General features: G+C 32.5%; 3 protein-coding genes and 1 pseudogene across 5 annotated transcripts; 2 read left to right on the top strand and 2 right to left on the bottom strand.

Annotated features, from left to right (window-relative positions):
- Window positions 1–9,800: 9,800 nt before the first annotated feature.
- On the bottom strand, window positions 9,801–11,212 carry LOC9313762 (pentatricopeptide repeat-containing protein At3g60980, mitochondrial). Its single transcript, XM_021026217.1, has one exon. It carries the CDS (start codon window positions 11,082–11,084, stop codon window positions 9,801–9,803), a length of 1,284 nt encoding a protein of 427 aa, XP_020881876.1. The 5' UTR covers window positions 11,085–11,212.
- Window positions 11,213–12,906: 1,694 nt separating this feature from the next.
- LOC9313761 (pectin acetylesterase 6) lies at window positions 12,907–15,047 on the top strand. 3 transcript variants are annotated; one of them, XM_021026820.1, is made up of 9 exons: window positions 12,907–13,262; window positions 13,544–13,617; window positions 13,731–13,817; window positions 13,922–14,046; window positions 14,139–14,199; window positions 14,310–14,363; window positions 14,476–14,553; window positions 14,645–14,750; window positions 14,952–15,047. In XM_021026820.1, the coding sequence occupies exons 1-8, from the start codon at window positions 13,073–13,075 to the stop codon at window positions 14,732–14,734; spliced, it is 759 nt and encodes a 252-aa protein (XP_020882479.1). In that variant the 5' UTR covers window positions 12,907–13,072; the 3' UTR covers window positions 14,735–14,750; window positions 14,952–15,047. The 3 variants fall into 3 exon arrangements, with proteins under 3 accessions (XP_020882479.1, XP_002877693.2, XP_020882478.1); XM_021026819.1 differs by having other exon boundaries at window positions 12,908–13,262; window positions 14,860–15,001; XM_002877647.2 differs by lacking the exon at window positions 14,310–14,363 and having other exon boundaries at window positions 14,860–15,001.
- LOC9312056 (charged multivesicular body protein 7) lies at window positions 15,001–17,485 on the top strand (the record flags this gene model as incomplete). Its single annotated transcript, XM_002877646.2, has 8 exons — window positions 15,001–15,165; window positions 15,251–15,310; window positions 15,382–15,549; window positions 15,865–16,047; window positions 16,240–16,370; window positions 16,524–16,692; window positions 16,796–16,925; window positions 17,014–17,485. Coding segments are annotated over 8 exons (1,245 nt in total), but the record flags the coding sequence as incomplete, so codon positions are not given.
- Window positions 17,486–17,631: 146 nt separating this feature from the next.
- Window positions 17,632–19,134, bottom strand: LOC9312055 (annotated as a pseudogene).
- Window positions 19,135–24,088: the final 4,954 nt, after the last annotated feature.

The raw sequence follows: 24,088 nt of genomic DNA, 5'->3' as shown, positions 1-24,088 counted from the left end.
ATATATAGATGAATATATAAAGCATTTGAACCGTTGATAGAATATCCATATATAATTTCATATTAACTATTTAACATTAATTTTTTATTTGCAAGATTATTCGCTACTTACATTCTCACGTTTTCCAAAAGATAACATTGTAACATATGTTCTGAATATTTAATTTCATGCTTCGAAATTTTAATGCATATACTACGGAAAATTGAATTGATTACATTCGACATCTTAAACATTTTTGTTTTTTGATATGTTATAAATATAAATATAAGAGTTATTTTGAAGATTTTGCAATCTATAATCAATTAAACATATCTAATAAGGAAATCAGAATAAAATATATTTCCCTAATAATTAGTACTTGCCATAACTAATATAATTTAAAAAATAATTCGAATTTGAAATTCTGTTTTTAGAAACCATGATTAATGCAATTTATAAATCTACAAACTTACCAAACATCAAATCGTAGAGAATTAAAATAGGGGCTTTTGCAAAAATGCCATTTTTTCAATGCCACTTTTCAAAAATACCCTTTTTTAAAACCTTATAAAAAATGCTTTTAAAAATATAAGATTTACCCAAATATGTATGTAATATTATTAAAACATACACAAACTACATTTCTATGTATCTAAAATCTTATAAATACTTTATAAATACCTTATAAATTCACTTTAAATACCTTTAAAAACCTTTAAAATATCTTGTAAAACCTTTGAAAAACCTTAAAAATTCTTTAAAATAACTTGTAAAACCTTTAAAAACACCTTATAAAACCTTATAAATACTTGGATCGAGTCTTCAAGTAGTAGTTACAATCCATAAGTACCTTATAAACCTAATAAAACTTTATAAAAATTTCAGATTTAAAAAGGGGCATTTTTGAAAATGGACATCTAAAAGGAGCATTTTTGAAAAGGGGCACACCAAAAGGGGTATTTTTAACAATTAAATAACAATACAAAATACCTAACAAAATGTCCCACATCGTTAAGAATTTTGGGTAATGGCTCAGAGTCATCTATATATAAACACCAAAATGATCACAGATTTGAATGAGTAGGAAGCTTGATTTATCAGGCGTCCAAATTTAACAGTTTTGTTTGGTATAATTCGGTTCTTTAGTTGAACCCGTGATTTTATCGAAAATATATAAAAAATTTAAAATAATTAAACTTTTAAAAGGTTACAAATATTATAAATATTTTTTTTTGGTAAGTAAAATATTATAAATATTTAAACTTTAAAAGTTTCAAATATTATAAATATTTAAGCTTTACAAGAGTTTAAAATATTAATAATATTTAAACTTAAAAAAGTTTAGAATATTAATAATATTTAACCTAATAAAAGTTTAAAATCTTAATAATATTTAAACTTTGTGCAAAGTTGAACATATTAATAATATTTAAACTTTATCAAGTATACAAACTTAAAAAAATTATTCGGTATAATTTGGTTCTTTAGTTGAACTAATTTGTTTAAAATAACTTTTCAATTTAAAATACATGTTATAAGACTATTAATCTATGGGTAATAGAATCACAATACCCTTTACCCGAATCTAAGGTCTCGAGTACTTTTTTTATAGACGGGTATGAGTCGGATAATGGATCGAATATGAGTAACGGGTATAAGTGTCAAGCCCTAAATGTTGTATACAAAAATAGAAACACAAACAAAACTCAACACATAAATTTTGAAAAGTATAAAATTACAAACTTAAGCTTTAAATTTTACTATAACATATATTTCTAAAATTTTAGTAATATTATAAAACACTAATAAAACGGGTAATTAAGTGTCGGGTAGTAAAGAGAGAAACATATCGGTAACGGAACATATATTAAATAAATTAGTAATATCCTATACTCCACCATTACCCACAAGTAATTGAATACAATACTCTTTACCCGACCCTAAGGTCACATTTCTCTTTTTCAAAACGGGCACGAGTCGGATAACGGATCGATTACGGGTAACGGGTATCAGTGCCTAGCCCTAAATGTTGTATAGAAAAATACAAACACAATTAAAACTTTGCACATATATTTCCAAAAGTAAAAAGTTACAAACTTAAGTTTTAAATTTTACTATGAGATATATTTATAAAATTTTAGTAATATTATGCAATACTAATAAAACGGGTTTTTTACAGGTCGGATAGTAAAGCGGAAAACGGATCTGTAACGGGACAAAAATTAAAAAATATTAATATCTGTTATTCGACCCTTACCCACGGGGTAATAGAATTACCTTTTACCCGACCTTAAAGTCACGGGTACTTTCTTTTTAAAACGGGTACGAGTTGGATAGCGGATTAAATACGGATATATAAATATACAAATACAAACAAGATCCCGCACTAATGGTATTTTGTAGGTTCTTGGACCTCTATAATTTTTACATGTCTAATAAGAAAGGTATTAAATTAGAAATACTTACACTAATTTATAATTATCTATTGCATATAATACATTCTTTTTGTACCAAACTTAACCCCTCCAAAATCCAACTATTTTTTATTACGTACCCAACACATATGTCTTTTAAACACAACTTAGATTGGTTTACCCAACACATACCATCTTTTAAATATATGTTACCTATGTTTACCATACCATATTTTTCAATTATACCATCTCTCAAATATAATCACAATTACATAATCATGTCAAGTTTGTTTCCCACACAAACACAGATAACCTAAATTTCTATGTTAATATAACCCCGGACGTACGTCCGGGTCCGATCCTAGTTGATATTAAAAAAGGATCACTTTTTGCAAACTTAATTTGAGAAGGGAAAATTCCATAAAAATACACCAACTATTTTTCTATTACCTTTTTAATACACAAACTAATTTTGCTTCCAAGAAAATACACTAACTATTTTTTGTACCCGTTCTAATACACAAACGTTGAGCCGCCTTTCCAATTTACAACCCTGCGTCGATTAGACCTAATGATACTGTTAACGGTGGTAAACTTCCGTTTGTTATTTGGTTAAATTTCTAACCTGGGTTAAAATCCAAACAATTTTGAAATTTAGAAAAATACCCAAATCCAAACCATAACTAGTTTAATAATACGATAGACGAGATTTAGCTTTGATTTTGAGGTTAATTTAGGATATGTGGAAGAGACGAACTTCATTTAAAGAGACGAGGAAAATGTCATATATGCAATCCAAACTAGGCCTAATCCAAACAATTCATAAGTAAAGTTTACAAAACCCAGAAAAAAACGCAAGAGATGATTAGAATTTAACAGAATTCAGAAGACAACATGTTAATGCTACTAGAGTTGTCGTGGTCCCTGAGATGTGTTATACGCCGGAGCACCTCCAAGATCTCGTGCTCTGTTTCCTCTAACATCAAATACCGGAGCACCTTCGGACTGGAGGACGACCACGACCTCGTCCAGGTGGACGGCCACGTCGTGGTGCAGTAGTTGAGCCTTCATGTGCAAATGTAGGTCCAGGAGCAGTAGATGATAGTGGGAATGTTGATGTAGCGGCAGGTGCTGGAGTGGAAGATTTTGATTGTGTTGTTCTTTGCCTTTTTGGTGGATTTGGGTTCTTTTCACTTTCAAGCTGAAATGTTTGAGAAACCAAACAACATAAGAAAATACGACCGTATGAGATGAAAATGTGTTATAAGGGAAAAAATTACACTTGCTGGTATCTTTCGAGGTCTTCCACGTTTGCGCTTTGGACCTTCAACCATATAAGATTGATTCTTACAAGTCCCACGATTATGTCCAACTTGCTTGCAATTACTACAAGTCATTGTCCTTCCATGCTGAGTTGTTTTGTTGGGCTTGGTTGAGGACTCATGTGCAGGTTTGATCCTCTTTTTTCTAGGACGCCCTAGCATCTTCCTGAAACTTGGTACTCCAATGCAGAGCCGGCCTTGGCTACAAGCAAGCAAAGCTCAGGCTTGCGGCCGCCATATATACATCAATTAAATCGGCCGCATTTTAATTAATATCTTCGTTAGTTCTGCTGGTAAATGTGTGATGCTTGAGTGAATGAGGTCAAGGGTTCGATTCTTACAAGGGGAAATCTTTTTTTCTTTTTTTTTTAGGTCATCGATACCCATATTTGGCCAAAAAAGTTTTGCTGCTTGTGGCCACCAATTACACAGGGACGGCTCTGCTCCAATGGGTTCCTTACCGGTTTTGTGCCAATATAGCTCCCCATTAACTGGTCTTATATATGTTGTCCCTATAAGTGTCTATCCACACTGCAGTCCTATAATAGTTAACAACATAGCTGCAAATGTCCAAAACCAAACTCATAATCAATTGTATAGCAAACATATCACATGTCCATTGATGAAAACCAAATTTGACTTACTCTTCTGGTTTATTGATGACACAGATTGCGTGACTGCTAGGTATACCGTACCAGTGAGGTCCCAACGTTGGCAAACACAAGTTCCCATTCGTAGACTGACCTCATGACCACAAGCATACAATAGAACTTCATATAAGTTATCACTACTTGTGATTATCATGCAATCTTTGCGACTCACTTCCAATACATCTGATATCCTTTGTCGTTAAGGCTACTCGACACGAGATTGTAAATTGGAAACGTGGCTAAATGTTTGTGTATTGAAATGGTCAAACAAAATAATTGGTGTATATTTCTGGAAACCAAAATAGTTTGTGTATTATAAAGGTAATAGAAAAATAGTTGGTGTATTTTTGTGGAATTTTCCCATTTGAGAACTAGTCACTTCACTAATTATAATTAGCAAAACGATCACTTTTTACTTTGCCCTACTGTTTCACTTTACTTACAACCATGCCATTAAAATTTCTTTCTCTTATTTTTAATACACTTCGTTGGATCCACAACCATGCCATTAAGATTACATTAAATTTTCTTTCTCCTATTTTTAACACACTTCGTTGGATCCGCCTTTTCCTTCCTTCTTCATCAAACCGTTTTTGGATAATCATAGATTTGCAATTTTGGGTTCATAAATTAATTATTCTATATTTCATTCGCGTTATTTTAATTTATTTTTTTCAAAATTCTCTAATCCCAACCAACGAGTAAGAGAGAGAAGAGGATTTATGGGTTTCACTTCGTACAATTGAAACGTTGAGGCATTGGAGAATAGAAGTTTGTTCATCTCGTGATAGGAAACATCCGCCATGTCTTCTTCATCGTCGTCATGTCGATGTTTGGTGGAGATGCGTTAGAGTTTTTTTAGCTTGACAACGACATTAAGTAAAGCTTTCAGCTTCAATTGCTATCAATTTATTTATTGATTTACTTTTTCTGTGTGTGTTGTAAGAATACCAAAGAATCAGAGGAAAGTGGTGATGGTGGTGCCTCCTCTCAACTCAGATCTTCTTAAAGAAACAATCGACAAAGGTATTTAATACAACTATACAAGATTAGCATAAAGTTCACTACTTTAGTTTTTGTTATCCTTATTAGAATTTAAAAACACGTCTGTTCTAAGACTCCTTCCCACTATATTTGAAGCTTTACTTAGTGACTAAATCCACTACAAATTAAATATTTGTTGATTTCTAGCCCCGAATGAAAAGAGTTCTTTCTTTTATCGGATTATTACAAGTTAATGGATTTTCATTACAAGTGATGTATTCTTGTCGGATTTCAAGAAGATATTATGCTAAATTCTTAATTTAAGGTATAAAATAAAATTTGGGATCTAACATTAGAGGGAGTTGTTTAGCTCTTTATTGGCAATTTGGTTTGATATGTGAAGGTAGATAAATGTGTGAAAGAGACGTGATATACATTTTTCTCTATGTATAGATAAATGACGCCTAAGATATTAGGCCATATCGATTAGTCATGTTAGTGTTAATTTGTTTCGGTAATTCTAATATATAACATTTTATTAAACTTAAAAAATAAATTCGTTTTAAATTTCTACAAGGAAATTTTAGCCATGCAGCTTGAAACATATAAAGACATATTCTTTATTTTCATCTATAATTATGCAGTACTAAATTTGTATAGGCAGTGGAAAGTACAAATTAAAACCGTCCAGCCATAAGCGTCTACAGACATATATATTGTATTCTCTTTCTAGCCAGTGCAGCGTACAAATTAAAATCGTCCAGCAATAAACGCGTATAAACATGTATTTTGTATATTCTGTCCAGGCAGCTAGTGCATCGTACAAATTAAAATTATCCAACCATAAACATGTACATACATATATCTTGTATCTTCTGTCCAGTCAATGTATTGAGCAGATTATAATAGTCCAGAAATAAACTTTTATAGATATATTTTCATCACCAAATATCTATTGTTAAATCTAATGTACATATTAAATGTATATAATAAAATCGTTTAGCCATAATGTACAAAAATTGAGATATGTTGTTAATTAAATTATTACTTGAGTTGTACAAATTTGGTATAAATATGAACATTTAATAAGCTGTATAAATAAAAATGGATACACATAATTAACTGTACAGATAAAAATTTAATAAGCTGTAATATATTTAAAATTATTAACAAAATGCATATCAATTTATAGAAAAAAACATAAATTTTTATGTATCTGAATTTATTTAGAAAATAAATTTTTATTGATGAGCATTTCAATTATTATATTGAAGAGGTTGTGAAAAGGAAATATATATAACGAAATGGAGAGAGAGCGCGTGTGGAGATAGAAAAAGAGAGGGAGAGTGAGTGTATTACATAAGCTCTTTCTCGTAATTTCCATTTATTTTTCTTTACCCCACTTATTCGCTATTACATGAACTTGTATTAGTGTAACAGTCACATATACTCAGTTCTCCATTCTCTAATTATGAATGGTGAAGTTACTATTAACTTAATTATGTTCCAAAAAGTGACTAAGTTTCCAACTCACCATTTTTTTAATCTTTTGAGAGTCGTGTTAATGTTATTTAGGTAAATGTTTTCTTTGCTTGTAATGTTGTGAATCAACACACTATTTATGAAGGAAAATGATGTATTTCAACCTGAACAAATACGGATTTGTGTTTTGAGCTTCTGGAGTTCCTTTGTTTCTAATAAAATCTTTCAGTGACAAAATAAATAAATAAAAAGCTAAAGTAAGAGGAAAAGGAAATGAGTTTTCCTCTATGTAACAAATAAATAAATCGATCTGTTACAACGAGGAAGTGACTATGAACAGTGAACTAGACTAGCATGTTAAATTAATAGCCGAATCAATAAGACGATAACATGCATAATTGACTAGAAATATGTTTTTCTAATCACTATTTAATAGATGAATGAAGTTTTTTCTAATTTTCTAACTATTGAAAAACCATTATAATATCAAATTTTATTATTCGTCACAAGCTTTTGTGAATATTATGGATTTGGTGGAATCACTTTATCAAATTTTGCATTGCATACCATTAAAACTAAGTTTTGTTTTATAAAATATTACATTACAATGCTATTAAAAGAAATTAACTAAACAATTTAATTCACTTTATTAAGAATAATAAAGTTAATTTGTCTTTTCTTTATAAACTTTGATAGAAAAAAACCTAGCAATATCACTTATTTCAAAATTTACAAATCTAAGATTTTCCTAATTTAAAAATTATGATTGAGTAACGGATCAGAATTTAAATATTTATATTCAACTTTATACATTTATTTTTTAGAATGTATAATTTTGTATAGTACCAAAAACTTTTTAAATATTTTAATTTGAAACATTGAAAAATGGTTTAACTTGATATTTCAAAAAAATACTGGATAAGTAACCCGCACCTTGTGCGGGGAGAAATAATTAGTAGATAAATTTAACATTGGGGTTAACTATATAATCTATTGTAATGGCCAAAATATGTAATGACTTTAGATTTTATATGGAAATACGAATCGTCTATAAAATGATGATTATTTTGATATTATAACTTATTATTAATAGGATAAATAATTCACTTAAAATTAGAATTACGATTTTTATGTATTGTTTGTGAATTTGTCTGTGTTTTGATTCAGAAACAAAGTATATGTGATTGTGATTTTTTGAATCATTGTGGATGAAGATGATATTGGCACTCTATTTATAGGAAAATATGGTTTTGAATTTTTTTTTTTTTTTTGATTTTTTACAGATTTAATGTTATGGTTGCATTTATTTAAGATTGCAGTTATTTAAGATTTCGTTTTGAAAACAGATTAATTTTAAAACCAAAATGAATATATTTAGTGATTGTTAATTTCGTTTTGAAAACAAATTAATTGGAATAACAATACATATAAATGAATTTATTATATACTTATATTATTTGATGGAGGCATGGAGCTGTGTTTATGGCTCGTTCGGTGTTAATAATATTACCATAATCTCAACAACTATTTTCTAAAGTGGATATACCGAATAGATCTAAGATTAAAACCATAATAGCATTGAAAACACAGATCTTCTGTTAGGATTTATTTATTTAAAATTAATAAATCAGATTAAACACTGAATTCAAACCTTAGTGCTAGTGTAAATAAATCCAAGAAGTATTCTAGTTTATATTAAACCTAATGGGTTTTTTTAAAACACATAAATAATTATTTTAATAATAATGAGTTCTACTTAAAATAAATTACTTTCAACATAGTATCCCTTATATATATATATATCTTCAAATACAAAAATATACTATATAGTGTTGTAGTTAATTTGAAAACGAAAATAACAGTAGTTTATTTGAATATTCATATGAAGTTGTACTATTATTTTCTTAATACACTAATAATCACTTATGACCAATATTAAATACAAAAATATGTTAAATAGTGTTTTATTTAATTTGGAAAACAAACGAAAATAAAAGTAGTTTATTTGAAATAATAATTATGTAAAGATTAATTGCTTACTTATTTGGTTTTTAATTTGTGTGATATATATAATGTATGAGACTAATGGCAAATTATGTAAATAGTCTAATAGAAGTTGGGTAATTATTTAAATAGGAGCCAAATCATTGTGAGAGCGACACATCAGCGTGACAATCTTGTTAATAACACATCATGGTAAGGTTTATTTTTTAGAGTGTTTCTCTATTAATATATAGGGGATAACATAAATACATAATAGACAATTAAAAAAAAAAAAATATAAGTTTCGCTCCCCAACAATTTGAAGAAGAAGGTTGACAAGAAGAATAATTCGTTTGTCATTATTTCTCTCAGTTCAATTTTTTTTTTCACTTTTAAAACTAATAAAAGAAAATTATAAATTATAAATACTCTAATTTGATTTTCTAATACTGATATATTTAAAATATTTACAGTAGACGGTGGGATTATATTACTAATATGATATAATGAGTTATGATATATCAAAATTTTATTTTAAAATATATAATATAAAAAAATTTGTATGTTATAGCATGGTCAAAATACATATAGTTTTATATGGTTTCAATTTATGTAAAACCAAAAATCTGTACAAACCGAATAGTAATCAATACGAATTACATACAGTTTCTATACGGTTTTATAGTTTTTATAAAATCAAAAAATCGAATTTAAACTAAACTAAAACCAAATAAAAAAAAAAAACGGACGCCAACCCCTACATAACAAATAAAGATTTTTATTATGTATAAAATGATTAAAATTATACTATAAAATAGATAATAATCCAACTTTAAATAAATATTTAAAAATTAAAATTTAATCCATGCTACACCGGCACGGGTTATGATGTAGTTATTATTATCTGAACTAGAAGAGCATACGAAAAAAAGACCAGTGTTTAAAACACTACATGAAATAAAGATCACGAAGTGAGGAAGAATTGGTCAAACGAGATGGGAGACCTCCTTTAGAGTTGAATCGATCATCTTGTTGGAGATTTTGATAGCATCATCGGGGAACCCATCCTTGACAAAAGCATCAATCAGTGTTTTAAAAATGTTAACATCAATGTAGCCTAAATCATCTTCAAGTGAATCGTAAAAGACTAACTGTGCTTCTGATAACATCCCGTTTTGGCAAAACCTTGTAATAAGGTGATTAGCACTAAACACAGCAAAGAAGAAAGACTGTGATCCGTGTCGGCAACACTTTGTAATATTGTATCTGTCACTGAGGAAGTGGTTCTTGGCACTAGCCTTGTTGTAGGTCTCCCAAGCCTCGCTAAATCGACCCATATCAAAACACTCGTCTATCATTATCTTAATGGTATCAGGGTCTGTTCTACCTTTATCTAAGAGTTCATGGTACAAAGCCCAAGCATGTTTTTTCTCACCGTATTTGAGCAGGACTTTCAAAAGGGCGTTGCCAGTTTCTGTGCAAACCGGTAACTTGTTTGCTATAACACAAAGGTTGTAACACTCCATAGCTTCCACCTCTTTACCTTGCTTAAACCAGTACTCCATGAACGTGGCCATCAGAAATGCGACTCTGTTTTCATAGTTTGAATCATCTTTGGTCTCGGATAGGGCAATAGAAAATAAGCGTTTGAATTCGGCCAAGACTAGATCCGCCTTGTCTAAATCCCCAAGATCCAAAAACCCACGAATCAGATTCTTGTACGCCACGTGATCTGGGTAGGTGGTCCTACCGACTGTCCTGTCTCTAAGCAAGGCTTCCGCTTGGTCCATTCGACCGGCGTGGACTAACCATTTAGTCAAGACCCTAAAAGTATCCTGGCTTGGGTAGTCGTGGACCATACCAGATTCGATGGATCGGTTGTGGAAACCGAGAGCTTCGTCAACTAAACCTTGTTTGAAACGAGATTCGATGATGTAGTTACAGCAATGGCTGTTGGGTCTGAGCTTAAAGTGATTGAAGAAGAAATCGTAGAGATCGTAAGCGTCATCGTGCCTTTTATTCTGCAACATGCCTCCGATGATGGCTTGACATGTTGCTGCTGTGGCCTCCGATTTGATGCTGGTGAAAACAGCCAAACGAGCGTACTTCGCCGCCGTGTCGAGATCACCAACGAATCTGATCAAGTACGTGACTCTCAAGCATAGCTGCGCGGGACGGCAATCTGGGTTTGACATTATCTCCTTCGGTCTGCTTGGCATGGCGGCGAAGAAACGCCGACCAAGAAGATTGAGGCGGCAGATCTGAGACATTATTACTGTTTAGGTGAAACGAGGACTAGTTTTTCTCTCCCAGAACTTCTGGTTACAAGGCCTAAAAGCCCACACTGATTTTGCATAAATAAGAAAGTGAAGCCCAACAAGAGCCCACCACAAAATTACATCAAAAGCCAAAAAAAATTATCATTTCGATTTTATCAAATTCACGTATCATTTTGAGACTAGATGAGTACATGCACTACATGAAGACTTTTGTTTAATATTTCGTAATTTATAAGTATTTAAATATAAAATTTAGGTTAATTTTCGTTAATAGGTAAGAAGACAAAACTCCTATTTTGATACTAAACTCTATAAATTTACATTTTTTTTTTGCATTTTACATATAGATTCTTAAGAGAAAACTGTTCTCAATAAACATTATTTTCAGAATATTTTTTATTTTTATTAACCTTAAACCAAAAAAAAAAAAGATAAAATGCAAAGAAGATTGGAGTATCCGTTTTGAAATCCATGATCATAGTATTTAGGTACGGAAATTAAGCATTGATAATCGGGTTGTCGTTTCGTTTGAACAACGATTTATCAAGTTACAGTAAATAGACAAATAGAACCTTAAATCTTAAACTAAAAAAACAAAAAAAAAAAACAAAAAAAAATATATATTTGATGTATCCGCTATGAAATCCATGATCATAGTATTTAGGTACAAAAATTAAGCATTGATAATTGGGCTATCATTTCGTTTGAACAACGATGTTATCAAGTTACAGTAAATAGACAAATAGGACCAAACTTTGATAAGCTTTATTGATTTGTTGAAACAGAAATGTAAAATAATTCTTCTTTTTTTAAAAAAAAAAATTTCATTGTTGCCACTTTTGCAAAGACAGCCAAAACAAAAGAACTCCATCACCAAAAAAAACTCTATCACTAATGATTTGAGTCCAAGAATTTGATGATAGAGGTTTCCAAGTATTTCTCACTATATTTGATGTATTATATAGAAAAAAGAACAATCTACTAAAACTATTAGCTAATCCACTATACTATTATATAATTATATTTTGAGTTAAAATTATAAAAATTAGCGAAAAATATCTGAAAGTATGAGAAAATTAATTAAATAATTTTATTGAAGAAAAAGACATACAATAATAAAATTAAATTATTATTGATACAATTAAATATGTAAAATTATCTTTACTAAAGAAATTATCTTTAACCACTGTATACGAGACTTTCACGTCAGACCGACGGAAGGAAACAAATAAATATAGCAAACATTTTTTTTTTTTTTATATTTTATGTAATTATTTATTTATTAATTCCTTGAGAATGATAGAAATCTATACTACACTAAAAGAGGAGGAACATTCAATCAATAAATACACTAGCCAAGTTGCCATTATATTAAAGAGAAGGATTTTATTATATATCCTCTAATAAATGTCAATGAAATAAATTTAATAAAAGCTCAAACATGCCAAATCAGTATGAATTGTATTTTTATAGATATATTCAAATCAAAATTTGGGAAAAAAATATTTTCAGCTATTACACATTCTGCAATAACAAAACCACACAAACAGTATCATGTTTTTCCATATAATAACCAAAATATATAATTTGGTTCAACGGACTAGAAATTTTAATCTCCACCATCAAATCTAAAAATAAGCGCAAAATCTGCAAGAAAATTTTCAAAAAAATGGTACATGTATGTGTCTCCCAAATGAATGAATCTATCCGAATTAATAAAGGAAAAAAATACAGAATTTTATGCAATTAGATTTTCTGTATATTTATTTCGTGACGGAATAAAACTATAAATTATTACAAATCGTCACACGAGAAAAAAGCTTCGTCTCCTTTACTCTTTTCTTTTTCAAATTCAATTTTTTTTTTGTCTTCATGCAAGTGATAAAGACTAAAGAGTAATCGATCCTTAATCCAAATTCTCGCTCTCGATTCGTCTTTTCTGTATTTCCCGGAGCTCCGGGACTTGGGCGGAGGAGGAGATGAGGAGCGTGTTGGTGTGGATTGCGGTGGTCGTGTGCTTGCTATGTTCAGTCGCGGCGGTGGTTCAAAGCGGATCTAGCGATGGATTTGGGAAACCCAGAGATACTGAGACTGAGTATAAATTGATGGCGCATTCGGTTCCAATGGTACCTCTCACCTTGATTCAGGGAGCTGACTCTAAAGGAGCTGGTACACACACACTCTCTCTCTCTCTCCTTCTCTTTCGTTCTTCTTCTTTGGGCTTGAAAGGAGATGTTTCCACTATCACATTGGCCTTTGTTATCCTCTATTCGGTTTAGATTTTGGCTCTCTTAGTTGGAATCTGAAATTTTGGCCTTCACTGGAATATTGAGCAATACACCTGAAGAGAATCCTGGTTTGTCGCTATGAGTTTTGTTCAAGTGGTTATGGAGAAACTGTAGAAAACGCATGTTCTTGTATCGATCCTTTTTTCTCTTTGTGGATTGCAGACTTCTTTAATTGGAACAGGATCAAGTTGCGTTACTGCGATGGTGCATCTTTCTCTGGTGATAGTCATGACGAGGTTTGTCAAACTCAAGAGTATATTAATTGTTCTATGAAACCTAGGATTTTAATAAATTCTTCTTAGTGTACCCTAAATATGTGTTATAATTTGTTACAATGGCTTTTACGTAGAGTTCGCAACTTTTCTATCGAGGACAACGAATTTGGCAAGTGGCTATGGAAGAATTCCTGTCTTTAGGCATGAAGCAAGCAAACCAGGTCTTTGCATTTCATTGAGTCTATTAGGTTATTGGATTTTGTGCTCTTCGTCATGTTTCGTTAATCATCTTATCTAATCATTTGCAAGTGAATATTTATCACAGGCTCTGCTTTCTGGATGTTCAGCTGGAGGATTAGCTTCCATCTTGCACTGTGATGAGTTCAGGGAACTATTACCTAGTTCCACGAAAGTAAAATGCTTAAGTGATGCTGGAATGTTTCTGGATTCGTAAATCTCTTGAACTTGGCTTTTTTGTTGGAAATAGTATTTTTTCTCCTTACAAAAGTATCCAAACCTGAAATGTCTAATGGAAATTGCAGAGTGGATGTCTCTGGGGGCCACTCGCTTAGGAATATGTTCCAAGGTGTTGTTACAGTGCAGGTAATCTCAGATTCAAAATTTGATGAATTGGGCATGAATAAAGTGCATACAACTTAACTTTATCTTAAGCTTACTGTAACTCTTAAATGCATTTCCCTGTTTATTTATAGAACCTCCAAAAGGACTTGTCCAGTTCTTGTACAAACCATTTGGATCCTACTTCGGTATATCTCTTTCACTTTATTAGTATCATTGTTTCATTAGCAAAGTTTCCAGTAGACAAGGCTTGAGAGAATCTTATGACATTATCCTTTGTGTCCTTTCTCTTTTCCTCAGTGCTTCTTTCCACAGAACTTGGTTTCAGACATTAAAACCCCAATGTTTCTTCTCAACACAGCATATGACTCTTGGCAGGTAATAATCATGTCTTCCATATAGCTCATTGCTTCATCCTTCCACAGTGTTTGATTCTTGAGAAAACATATGTATGAACTTTTTCTGTCAGATCCAAGAGAGCTTAGCTCCTCCAACTGCTGATCCAGGTGGCATCTGGAAGGCATGCAAATCAGATCACTCGCGATGTAATTCATCGTAGATCCAATTTATCCAAGGTGAACTTTAAATTCAAGCTTTTTAGCTATCGTCACTCTCTCTACTTTAAGTTGAGTCTGCACAATGTTGATGGTTTCCATGTCATTTTTCTTTGCTTACACCAAATAGAATTCAGGACCCAAATGGTGCTTGCTGTAAACTCATTTTCAAACTCTGACCAGAACGGTCTTTATATAAACTCTTGCTTCGCCCATTGTCAGACTGAAAGACAGGACACTTGGTTTGCTCAAGATTCTGTGGAAACTGTGAAGCTGTGAAGGAGTTCCAGATTGGGACGATGAGGTGGTGGCGACGGCTAGATTCAAGGCGTTTAGTGGGCAGAGATCCGATTGGGAACTTAAATTTCAGTTTTGGCGTGATTTGATCCTCAAGGTTTCGCGTCAGTTTGGGTTGTTCATCATTGATCCTGTTCAGGTCTGATCAATTGCTTTTGATTCTAGATGAAATTAGTACAAATAAGTGATTATGTATTGTTGTGTTGTTCTTCGTGTTTCTAAAGGTGAAGAAGGCGTGGTTTAATCGAGGAGGAATAACGCCTTTATGCATTGATCATGTTCTGGTGAGTTTCTCTGCATTTAGTGGCCAAAGAGTTTTTGTCTCTTAATATTGTTTTCTTACTTTTTTTGTCAGTTATTGATGCATAGTGAAGGTGATGTTGTGCGGATTAGCGATCTTGATGATCCGGGTATTGGCCGTATTTCTCGTTTATTGAGGACAGTGAGGAACTTGATGGTTCAACAGTCAGTGAAGCAGGAAGAGATTCTGGAAACTAAACTTGTTATTGTACCACTCTTGAAGGTGCTTCTGTTTGTTCTCACTTTTAACCATCTATTTCTTGTTTTGAAGTTTAAAAGTTTGGTCTGGAATAACGATATGTAGGTTTGGTAAGGGTCTAGGGTTTTGATTAGATTACATGGATTATAATGTGTGGATTTGTCTTGTAATATTGAAAAAAACTGGGTATCTTGAGCTAACTATATTAGTCTTCAAGCTATCTTTTATTATTGGTTAGTTTCCTTTGTGTAGCTCTTTTGCTAATAGGTGAAGAATTCTCAGTTTATTGTATAAGTATGTGGCTGAATGCTGATAGAAATAAGTCTATGTGATTTCTAGGAGAAGGCGGGTGATGTGGTTAATATTTTATCTGAGGGACACTGGACTTCTACTTGTGTTGTCACGCTGAAGAAGTTTCAGAATTTGTGCAACGGCTCGAATGAGGCATCTGCTGTTTTGAGTCACTTGTCAGGGTGTGGAAAAGCGCATAAAATCTCTATCAATCAGGGAGAACTGATCGAGGTTGGTTATTTATTCATATTTTTTGGTCTTATACAGCTGTCTAATGGAGAAATTTGTTAGTCTGTTAGTATATCTGGTCAACAAGGCATGTAAAAAAGCACTCAAAATTCCAGTGACAAATTTAGAAAGTTAGACTCGTTCAGGCTAAGACTTATGCATAGTGTCCAAATAAAACATACTTGTGGTTTGCAGGGCGTTAAAGTATCCTTTTCACAAGCAGCACTTCCTAGCATCTCAACTTTAGATTGTGATATTCTGCACTTGCTAAGGACTACAGAAAAGCTCCACGATCAACTTGAAGTGATGGACCAACGTTGTGAAAAGTAACACCTTCTGATTCTTGATCTGTATCGAAATGATCTAATTTTCTTATACATTGATCATAGCCTTGGAAAACATAATTTGGCTTTACTTTTTCGTAATTGGTTAAATAGATTGACTTCAAGTGTTTTTAACTTTTCTTTTCCCTTTTGCAGGTCAAAGAAATCAGCGCTGGCATCTCTAAAGTCTGGACACAGGAAAGTTGCTCTAAGGCATGCAAGGGAATTGAAGTTGGCGACTGAGAGCAGAGAAAAATGCACGTCACTTCTGAACAGAGTAGAAGAAGTGTTGAACACTATAGCGGATTCTGAATCTACGAAAATGGTACTGCATACACTGAGAAACCCCATAGGTTGAACGTATCATGTTTGGGTCTATGTAATAGTATCAATTATGGATTTTATAAATATCTATGTGTTGTTGACAGGTCTCAGAAGCAATCAAAACTGGAGCTAGGGTCATGAAGGACATCAAGATCAGTGCAGATGATGTTCATGACTATTTAGAAGAACTTGAGGAAACTATTGAATCACAGAAGCAAGTCGAAAAAGCTCTCGGTGAGTGGTGTTTTGTCGTTTAAACATACATACACGATTTCTTCATCAAATTTTATGTTTACCTAGATTTTTTCTGTTAATGCGGCAGAATCCGCTCCATATCCAGATACTGATGATGAAAATTTCGAAGAAGAATTACTGGAATTAGAGATGGACCTTGAAAGTGAAAGTTCTCAGGTCCTACCAGCGACTTTAGATACTGCAGATTCACTGACTGAGATGTTCTCAGAGCTTAAACTTGGCAAGACGAAACAAACATTGGAAGAGCAAGCTACTGAGCCAGCTCGGATGAAAGATAGCGGAAAAAAGATTCTTGAAGCAGCATAGCTGAACAATGCATCTTCATTGTGGTGCGATCTCTTCTCTTCTTGTTGTACTTAAGAGAAGAAATACACTCGGTATCATATAGATAGAATAGAACCGGGTAAAGTGAGTTGAGTATTTGTATGCTATGCCTCTTGTTCGGATTCTAGAAACAATAGCTTCACTCCATTGTATAAAGTCGAATGATGATTTTGATCACTCCGATAGTGGTTGATAATTTATTAATGTTTCTAACATGAAGTCTTTGTCATCCGAAGGAAATTAGTACACTCGATTATTATTGTTATTATTATAGCTCCTTTCCTATATCTATATGTTACATGAACTAGAAAAGCCGGTACTAATAAAGAGAACCTTGAGGAGATACTTCCATCGTAGTTGTTCTATTGTTGTAGTGCTTTTGTGGATCTGTATGGTCCACCTTGAGATGGCTCTAGCCTCTAGTGTTCTCTACTTACTTGAGAAGAAAAAGACCGTGAATCAGCAGGTAACAATCATCACTGTTTATTTCATCTGCTCACGGGTTTCCAGATTTTTACCAGGGAGAATTCCTTCATCTGTTAATGTTCCTTGATTTCTTGTGTAAGGTGATGCACCATCTAAATTTGACAAAGAGGTGGAGTTTGGTATATGGTTAGGGAAAGCAGCGCACGATGGAGGGACAGATTGTGGGGAACAATCTTCCGTTGGAGTGAAAGGTGCAGATTTTTGCATTTGTATTAGTCCAGGATGGTTAAGAAACCTTAGCATATCTGCTGAATCATTAATCCCAGGCAAGCCAGCTCCTAGGACATGTGCAGGCAGAAACTGTTGTGCGCCCATTTGCATTCCCATGAAAGGCAACATCATTGATGGTGTAACAAATGTGTTACCCATCGTCATCATCTACCATCCAAAATTTTGTACAGGTTAGAACAAAGAATTTTTAGACTGAATCTGTTTTTGATACGAAAAAGTGTTGGAAGTATTTGTTTATTATACCTGAACTTGAAGTTGAAGGTTTTTCATATAATTGATTGCTTCATCCAACACTGATTCGTTGTCATCCTATGAACAGTTGAGTATTTAGGGTAATGTAAGTAATGGTAGTATCTCCAGGAAGCTTATGATCTCATTTGAAATAAATTAAAAGTTGGTTCTTTTAGCAAACCTTGTGAGAATTAGGTAGTAGATCCTGCAAAGTACGCATTTTCTTGTTGATGTCTCTTCTTTGTTTCTGTTTGGCAATATATTACCATATACCGATATATTAGATTCAGTTTCTACTCCTTTACTTTGTAGCTTAATGAGATTACTTACTCTTTCAGGTGAATTATAAGCTTCTGCATTTTTTGACCAAAGCTTTTCTTGTTCTTGCAGGAACTTGTGGCCTCGCATCATCTGACTCGTCATCTAGACTCTGCGTTGAGACAAAAACTGTCTTCAGACCAAAGAACCTCATAGATAAACCAAACTAATAAAATCTGTGAATCAATCCTCTTACGCTGCTTAGATACATCGATCCTTCACTGTCTTCAGTAAAACCTGCGGAGGAAGTGTTAAAGCCCGATTCGACCATCCTTTCAGCAACCACAGATTGCTCATCAGGAGGTATAAACTTGATCTTCATTCGGTTATCATAATCAATCATCATCCTCTTTGATGAAGAAGCTTTCAAAGTCTCAATCAAAGTTGAACCGTCAACATGTCTATTGCTTTCCAACATGTCTGTTTCATGAGGAGGAACAACATGACTTTGTGGAACAACCTGCGTGTCTCCGAGATTCTTGTTGGCACCACCACCACCACCATGGATGATACTCTTCATGAAGTCCTCGTTATACTCGGCCTCATACAAATCCATGATCGATTTGGTACGTTGATTCTGCAGAGGAACGTTGGTCGTTTAACCTGCAACAATAATCGGTTGGTAAGAAGTAAGTACATCATCATCTCTATAGATACATATGTATATGTGTGTGTGAATCAAGAATCAAGAACTTAATTTGGTCTGAAGGTGGATGATGGGGAAGTCATATTTTGTTGTCTTATTGAATGATCCAAAAGGCTTTTCTTTCTTCAATGAAAGTAAGTGAAAGCTGATATTTCTTTTGTTGATCAACTTCAGACTCTTTTTTTTTTTTTTTTTTTGAATCTAATGTTAAATTATATTCAAAAGAAAAACCAACGTGTATACAAATTAATGCAAACTGTTTTTAAAGACAATTAAAAGAAATTATCCTTCATTGTGCCTTTGATGCAAACCAAACTTGTATGCCACCTGCATACTTGAGTTCTCCTCCACTTCGAATTGTGCTTAATCGATTCCGAATGTTCTTGTCGATCAACTTCAGACTCTTATATTTCGCTTTTGTTTCTTTTCCCTTTTTTAGTATTATCACTTTTTCAACTCTTTCTCAGGTGCAATGAATTTCTGAGTACAGTACCACTGTTCATACTTCTGTTTCGAACTAAGTCGAATCTTAGCATCTTTGGTGTTTTATTTTCTTGAAAACCATACTTTATATTTATAAATTATAAAAGATTTATTTCAATGCAATGGATGTCGGTTCCAAAAACAAAATCACATAATAAAATACAAATAGAAAGGAGTTAAAAAAAAAAAAAAAATTATACAGACATCAGTCAGAATATCAGATTGCCACAACATAGACAAATATCTCTTGTAAACATCACAAACCGATAAAACATATATAATTTCAACACAAATAATATAGAACGACAAAAAAAAAAGTGTTGAGGAGGAGACAGAGAGAGAGAACGGGCCAAAAAGCCCACGTGGTTGTGGGAAGAACATTCACAGTACAAGGGCAATGAGAAATGGGCCGGGTCCACCAAAAAATATTGAAAGGACCCACAAGGTGTTTTGGCAGCATTCTCTTCAAAGGAAAAAGTAGAACAAGTAATAAAAGAGGTAAACAAAAGAGAGCGTGAAGTTCACGTGAAAGCCACGTGGGAAAATCAAATGTCATTTGGAAGGGAAATGACGTCATATAGAATCTTAATTAAAGGGAAACATAATTGTCACTCACCCACACGTATCATTATCATGTTTTAAGATTCGGTAATAATTATTATTAAAGAGAAATTAAAACCAAATCAATCACGGGTTAGCGCGTAATCTAAAACCCAAATAATAATTTAAATAAAATATAGTATCAATAGTTCTATTAAAAGGCACGAACGTAAAGCCTCAATAGTAGCAACACGCACGTATCTTGCTTTAGCGTATCGAGTTTCATGCATTCATATTCATTAATGTATTAAGCTTCAACAAACCTTTTTTTTTTTTTTTTACTTACTTATATTAAATACATGAAAAGAACATCACTAATACCTCCACACTAGATTGTTCTCCTAGACTACTTTAGACTTTAGAGACCATATCTAAAGCTTCCTCTATTTTGTAAACTTTGGATTTGATTCAAGAAAACATGTTTTCACACCGTTTTAAGTGGATATCAATACTAAACCCTTTCTTTTAATTTGCAGCGAGTCATTGTAAACACTTTTCATCGAAATTTAATCCAATAAGAGTATTGTTTCTAAAATTTAATTACACATTATTCTGGACCTTCAAAGTTTATGGACGACCTCAGCATTATAATTTTTTGCATAATTGACTTAAATCAAAGTACATAAAACTAACAAATACCAACTATATATCGAAATTAGTGATACTAATTTTGATGAGAAAGAAAAAAAAGTGAGGAAATTGTGATGATAATGGTAGGGGTGGTGGGGAACATATCTCTTCTTTATCAGTTTCCCTTTTTAATTTTTTTTTACTCTCTCTCTCAAAAATCATGTTTAGAGACTTAGCTAGAGTTTCTTTTGGTTCAAGCTTAATCTTTTTTTTTTCCTTCTTTCTAAAATCTAAAATCTATTTGCTTCTTCAAACCAAACGGTATCTACGCAATAAATGTCGGTTATTCTGATAACGACAATGTTTGAATGTTTCGGGTTCAAAAGATTTGTATTAACTACATGTGTATATGTTTAATTTTGGCTTATTGATAAGGACACTTCATAAAAGAGTCAGAATCATGTCAAATTATTTATATATATAATATGAAAAACACTTTCAGACTTTAAGAGTATTTGTAATCTGTTAAATTTAAGTTCTAAAAACTTAATTAAAAACAAGCAGAAATAACACTCTTTATGAAACACATGGAGTATATGATATGAAAAATACTATACGACTTAAATTAGAGTCATAGTGTTTGTAATCCGTTAGATTTTGATTCTAAAAATCCCTATATTAAAATAAGAAACAGTACATAACTAAAAGATGGATCTGAATATGGAGATATTGTTTGATTGTAAAAATAACTTTGGACAAAATCTTCCTATTATAAAAGAGAGAACAAAGAGTTCTAATCATATTGATTGGTAGGTCATGAAGAAGCTTAACGAGTGATTGTAAAAGAGTAGAAGTGGAGGCGACAAAGTGAGGAGACACGTGGAAAAAGGCACGTGACGTGGGGAATGTGAAATGTTGACGATAGTGTTTACTGTCTCGTGCTTGCAAAACTAATGTATGTTTTGGAGTGTGAGAACTGTGACGTATCCTCAGTCCTTAGTCCATAGGCGAAGCATCTCTCATTAGCTCCTCTCTTTAAGGTTACGCAATCATTACTCATGCCTCCCTTCTCTCATTTTCTTTCTTATTTCTCTATATATTCCCCTCTATTTGTTTATTTGCTTCTAATTTATTACATGTAACGTACAAAACCAAGAAACATGCACTTTTTCTGGTGACCGAAGTTTAATAAATCAACCGAATTGACTGTACCATATACATGTTTATATCTAAATCCAATGAATATACACAAATAGAATTAATCTTGGTGCATCGAAGCATTTATTAAAGTCACTATTTTGAATACTAGCGACGGATAAGACACCGATATGATGTGTTTTGGTCTCTGGCGTGAAAAGATACACAATTTCTGATCACGATTTGTGGGAGATTAGCATCACTTGATTCATAAAAGGTTGGTAAGTTGGTTTAATATTGGAAAAATATTGTAGTGGTTGGACTTGACTATAGAGATGCTTAATTATGATAAGATAAAGTAACAATCAAATAAATAGAGGAGTGTAACTAATAGCGACGTGGATTAGAATCATGGGAAGCTCAAACTCTTGTCATGCTTGGATACGATGGAGTCCACGTAGACTATTTTTATTTTTTCTGTCATAATTAAATAACATTATTAGAGAGTTAATGACGTACATGAGACGTGTTTAGCAGTTGATAATTAATTTAACAGACATTTAGACATATTTTAATGCTAAACAAAAAACATACTCCCTCCGTTTCAGTTTAGTTGTCGTTTTAGGATTAAAATTTTATTTCATAATAGTTGTCGTTTTAGGTTTTCAATGCAAATGTTTGGTGAAAATTAATGTTTTGTCATTAATGTTTTAGTGTTTTGACCAATGAAAAAAATATAAAATATATTAATAAAGGGTAAAACAAAAAATTTTATGATTTTCTTAATTTGTGTGCAAAAACCTTAAACGACAACTAAAACGAAACGGAGGGAGTAATATTTTCTTAAAGTGTCTCGCGGTTATAAAAAACCCTTAATTATGGAAGTGTTGTTTGTCGAACCCACGAATGCATCAATGCGCGTCACGATAATCTCATGCACTGAACTTGAATTTATTAGGACGGATAATGAAGTAAACTATAGGTTTTTAAAATTTAAGAAAATATATTCTTATCCGGTTTAGAACTATCTTGTCTACGTTCATATAATTCCTTAAATCTAAGCCTAACATTTGATTTTCTTAATTCGATATGATATATATACGAAGCTAGATTAATCATTTATAATCTCTTTAGCAAATAATTCATTTAATTAGATAACTAAAGTAGTACTACATAAAATCCAACCCTAATAATTTTTACAGGATCAAACAGTCTTTTTGTTTTTGTTTTTGTTAAACGAAGAGTAAGTACTAGGAGTCGAGTATTTACATTGAAACAAACAAAATTAAATTAGAACACACCCAGCAAAAAAATCCGAGCACAAAGTCAAAACAAACACTTTGACCAAGTGTCTGCGTGACACGTGTATTTGTCTGCTACATGGACAACATCTTTAACAACACTGTCTCATCATTCCACCATCTGCATTTTATTTAATTAAAATATTAGAAACACCATTTCACTATTACTTCTTCCTTTTAAGTTCTAACAACCTAGGAAGCACGGAATCGGCATCCAACCTCCACTTCCCGCTTCGGAACCGGAACCGGGTACGGAAACGTCAGGAAGCGCTCGGAAACGTGACGGAAGCGCGGTTCCAAAAAATCACATATTGGAAGCGTCTGGGAATCGGTCGATTCACATTGGAAGCGTCTGGGAATCGGTTCGGTTCGGTTCGGTTCTCGGGTTTTCGGGTTTTGAAAAAGGCTGCCGATTTGAACCGAATTCTAGTGTGGATCTCGGCTTGCACCTTCGAAAACCATACACGGATCTGTGTTTTTTGATTTTGAAACCTTCAGCTGGCGTGTTGCTCTCGAGAAGTTAATGTTTAAGCATCTAGGGTTCAAAGGAAGAAGACAATCACGTGACTTTCACGTTCATTTTTTTCAAATGGGCCAGAAACCAAACCCAATAACATGTTTATTAATGGAAATGGGCTGAAATTATATGGGTCTGTTGACCCATTAAAATTTTTAAAACTCAAATATATGGGTCTGTGGGCCTTACATTTTCCATTCTTTTGGGCTTTTAACATTGATATCTGATATCCCTAATATATATTCTCAGCAGCCCAATTTTGTTTATTTTTTCGTAAGCTTAAGTTTTTTTTTTGTTA

Source organism: Arabidopsis lyrata (genome assembly GCF_000004255.2).
Source record: "Arabidopsis lyrata subsp. lyrata unplaced genomic scaffold ARALYscaffold_5, whole genome shotgun sequence".
Lineage (NCBI taxonomy): Eukaryota > Viridiplantae > Streptophyta > Magnoliopsida > Brassicales > Brassicaceae > Arabidopsis > Arabidopsis lyrata.
The sequence above is the reverse complement of the archived record's forward strand: the minus strand, read 5'-3'. Positions and strand labels throughout refer to the sequence as shown.

Excerpts from the sequence above, each read along its gene's own strand:
- LOC9313762 (XM_021026217.1), bottom strand. The coding sequence starts at position 11,084 with ATGTCTCAGATCTGCCGCCTCAATCTTCTTGGTCGGCGTTTCTTCGCC.
- LOC9313761 (XM_021026820.1), top strand. The coding sequence starts at position 13,073 with ATGAGGAGCGTGTTGGTGTGGATTGCGGTGGTCGTGTGCTTGCTATGT. Across the intron at positions 13,263-13,543 it reads AGCTGACTCTAAAGGAGCTG|ACTTCTTTAATTGGAACAGG; the intron begins GTACACACACAC and ends TGTGGATTGCAG. Across the intron at positions 14,554-14,644 it reads CAGCATATGACTCTTGGCAG|ATCCAAGAGAGCTTAGCTCC; the intron begins GTAATAATCATG and ends TTTTTCTGTCAG.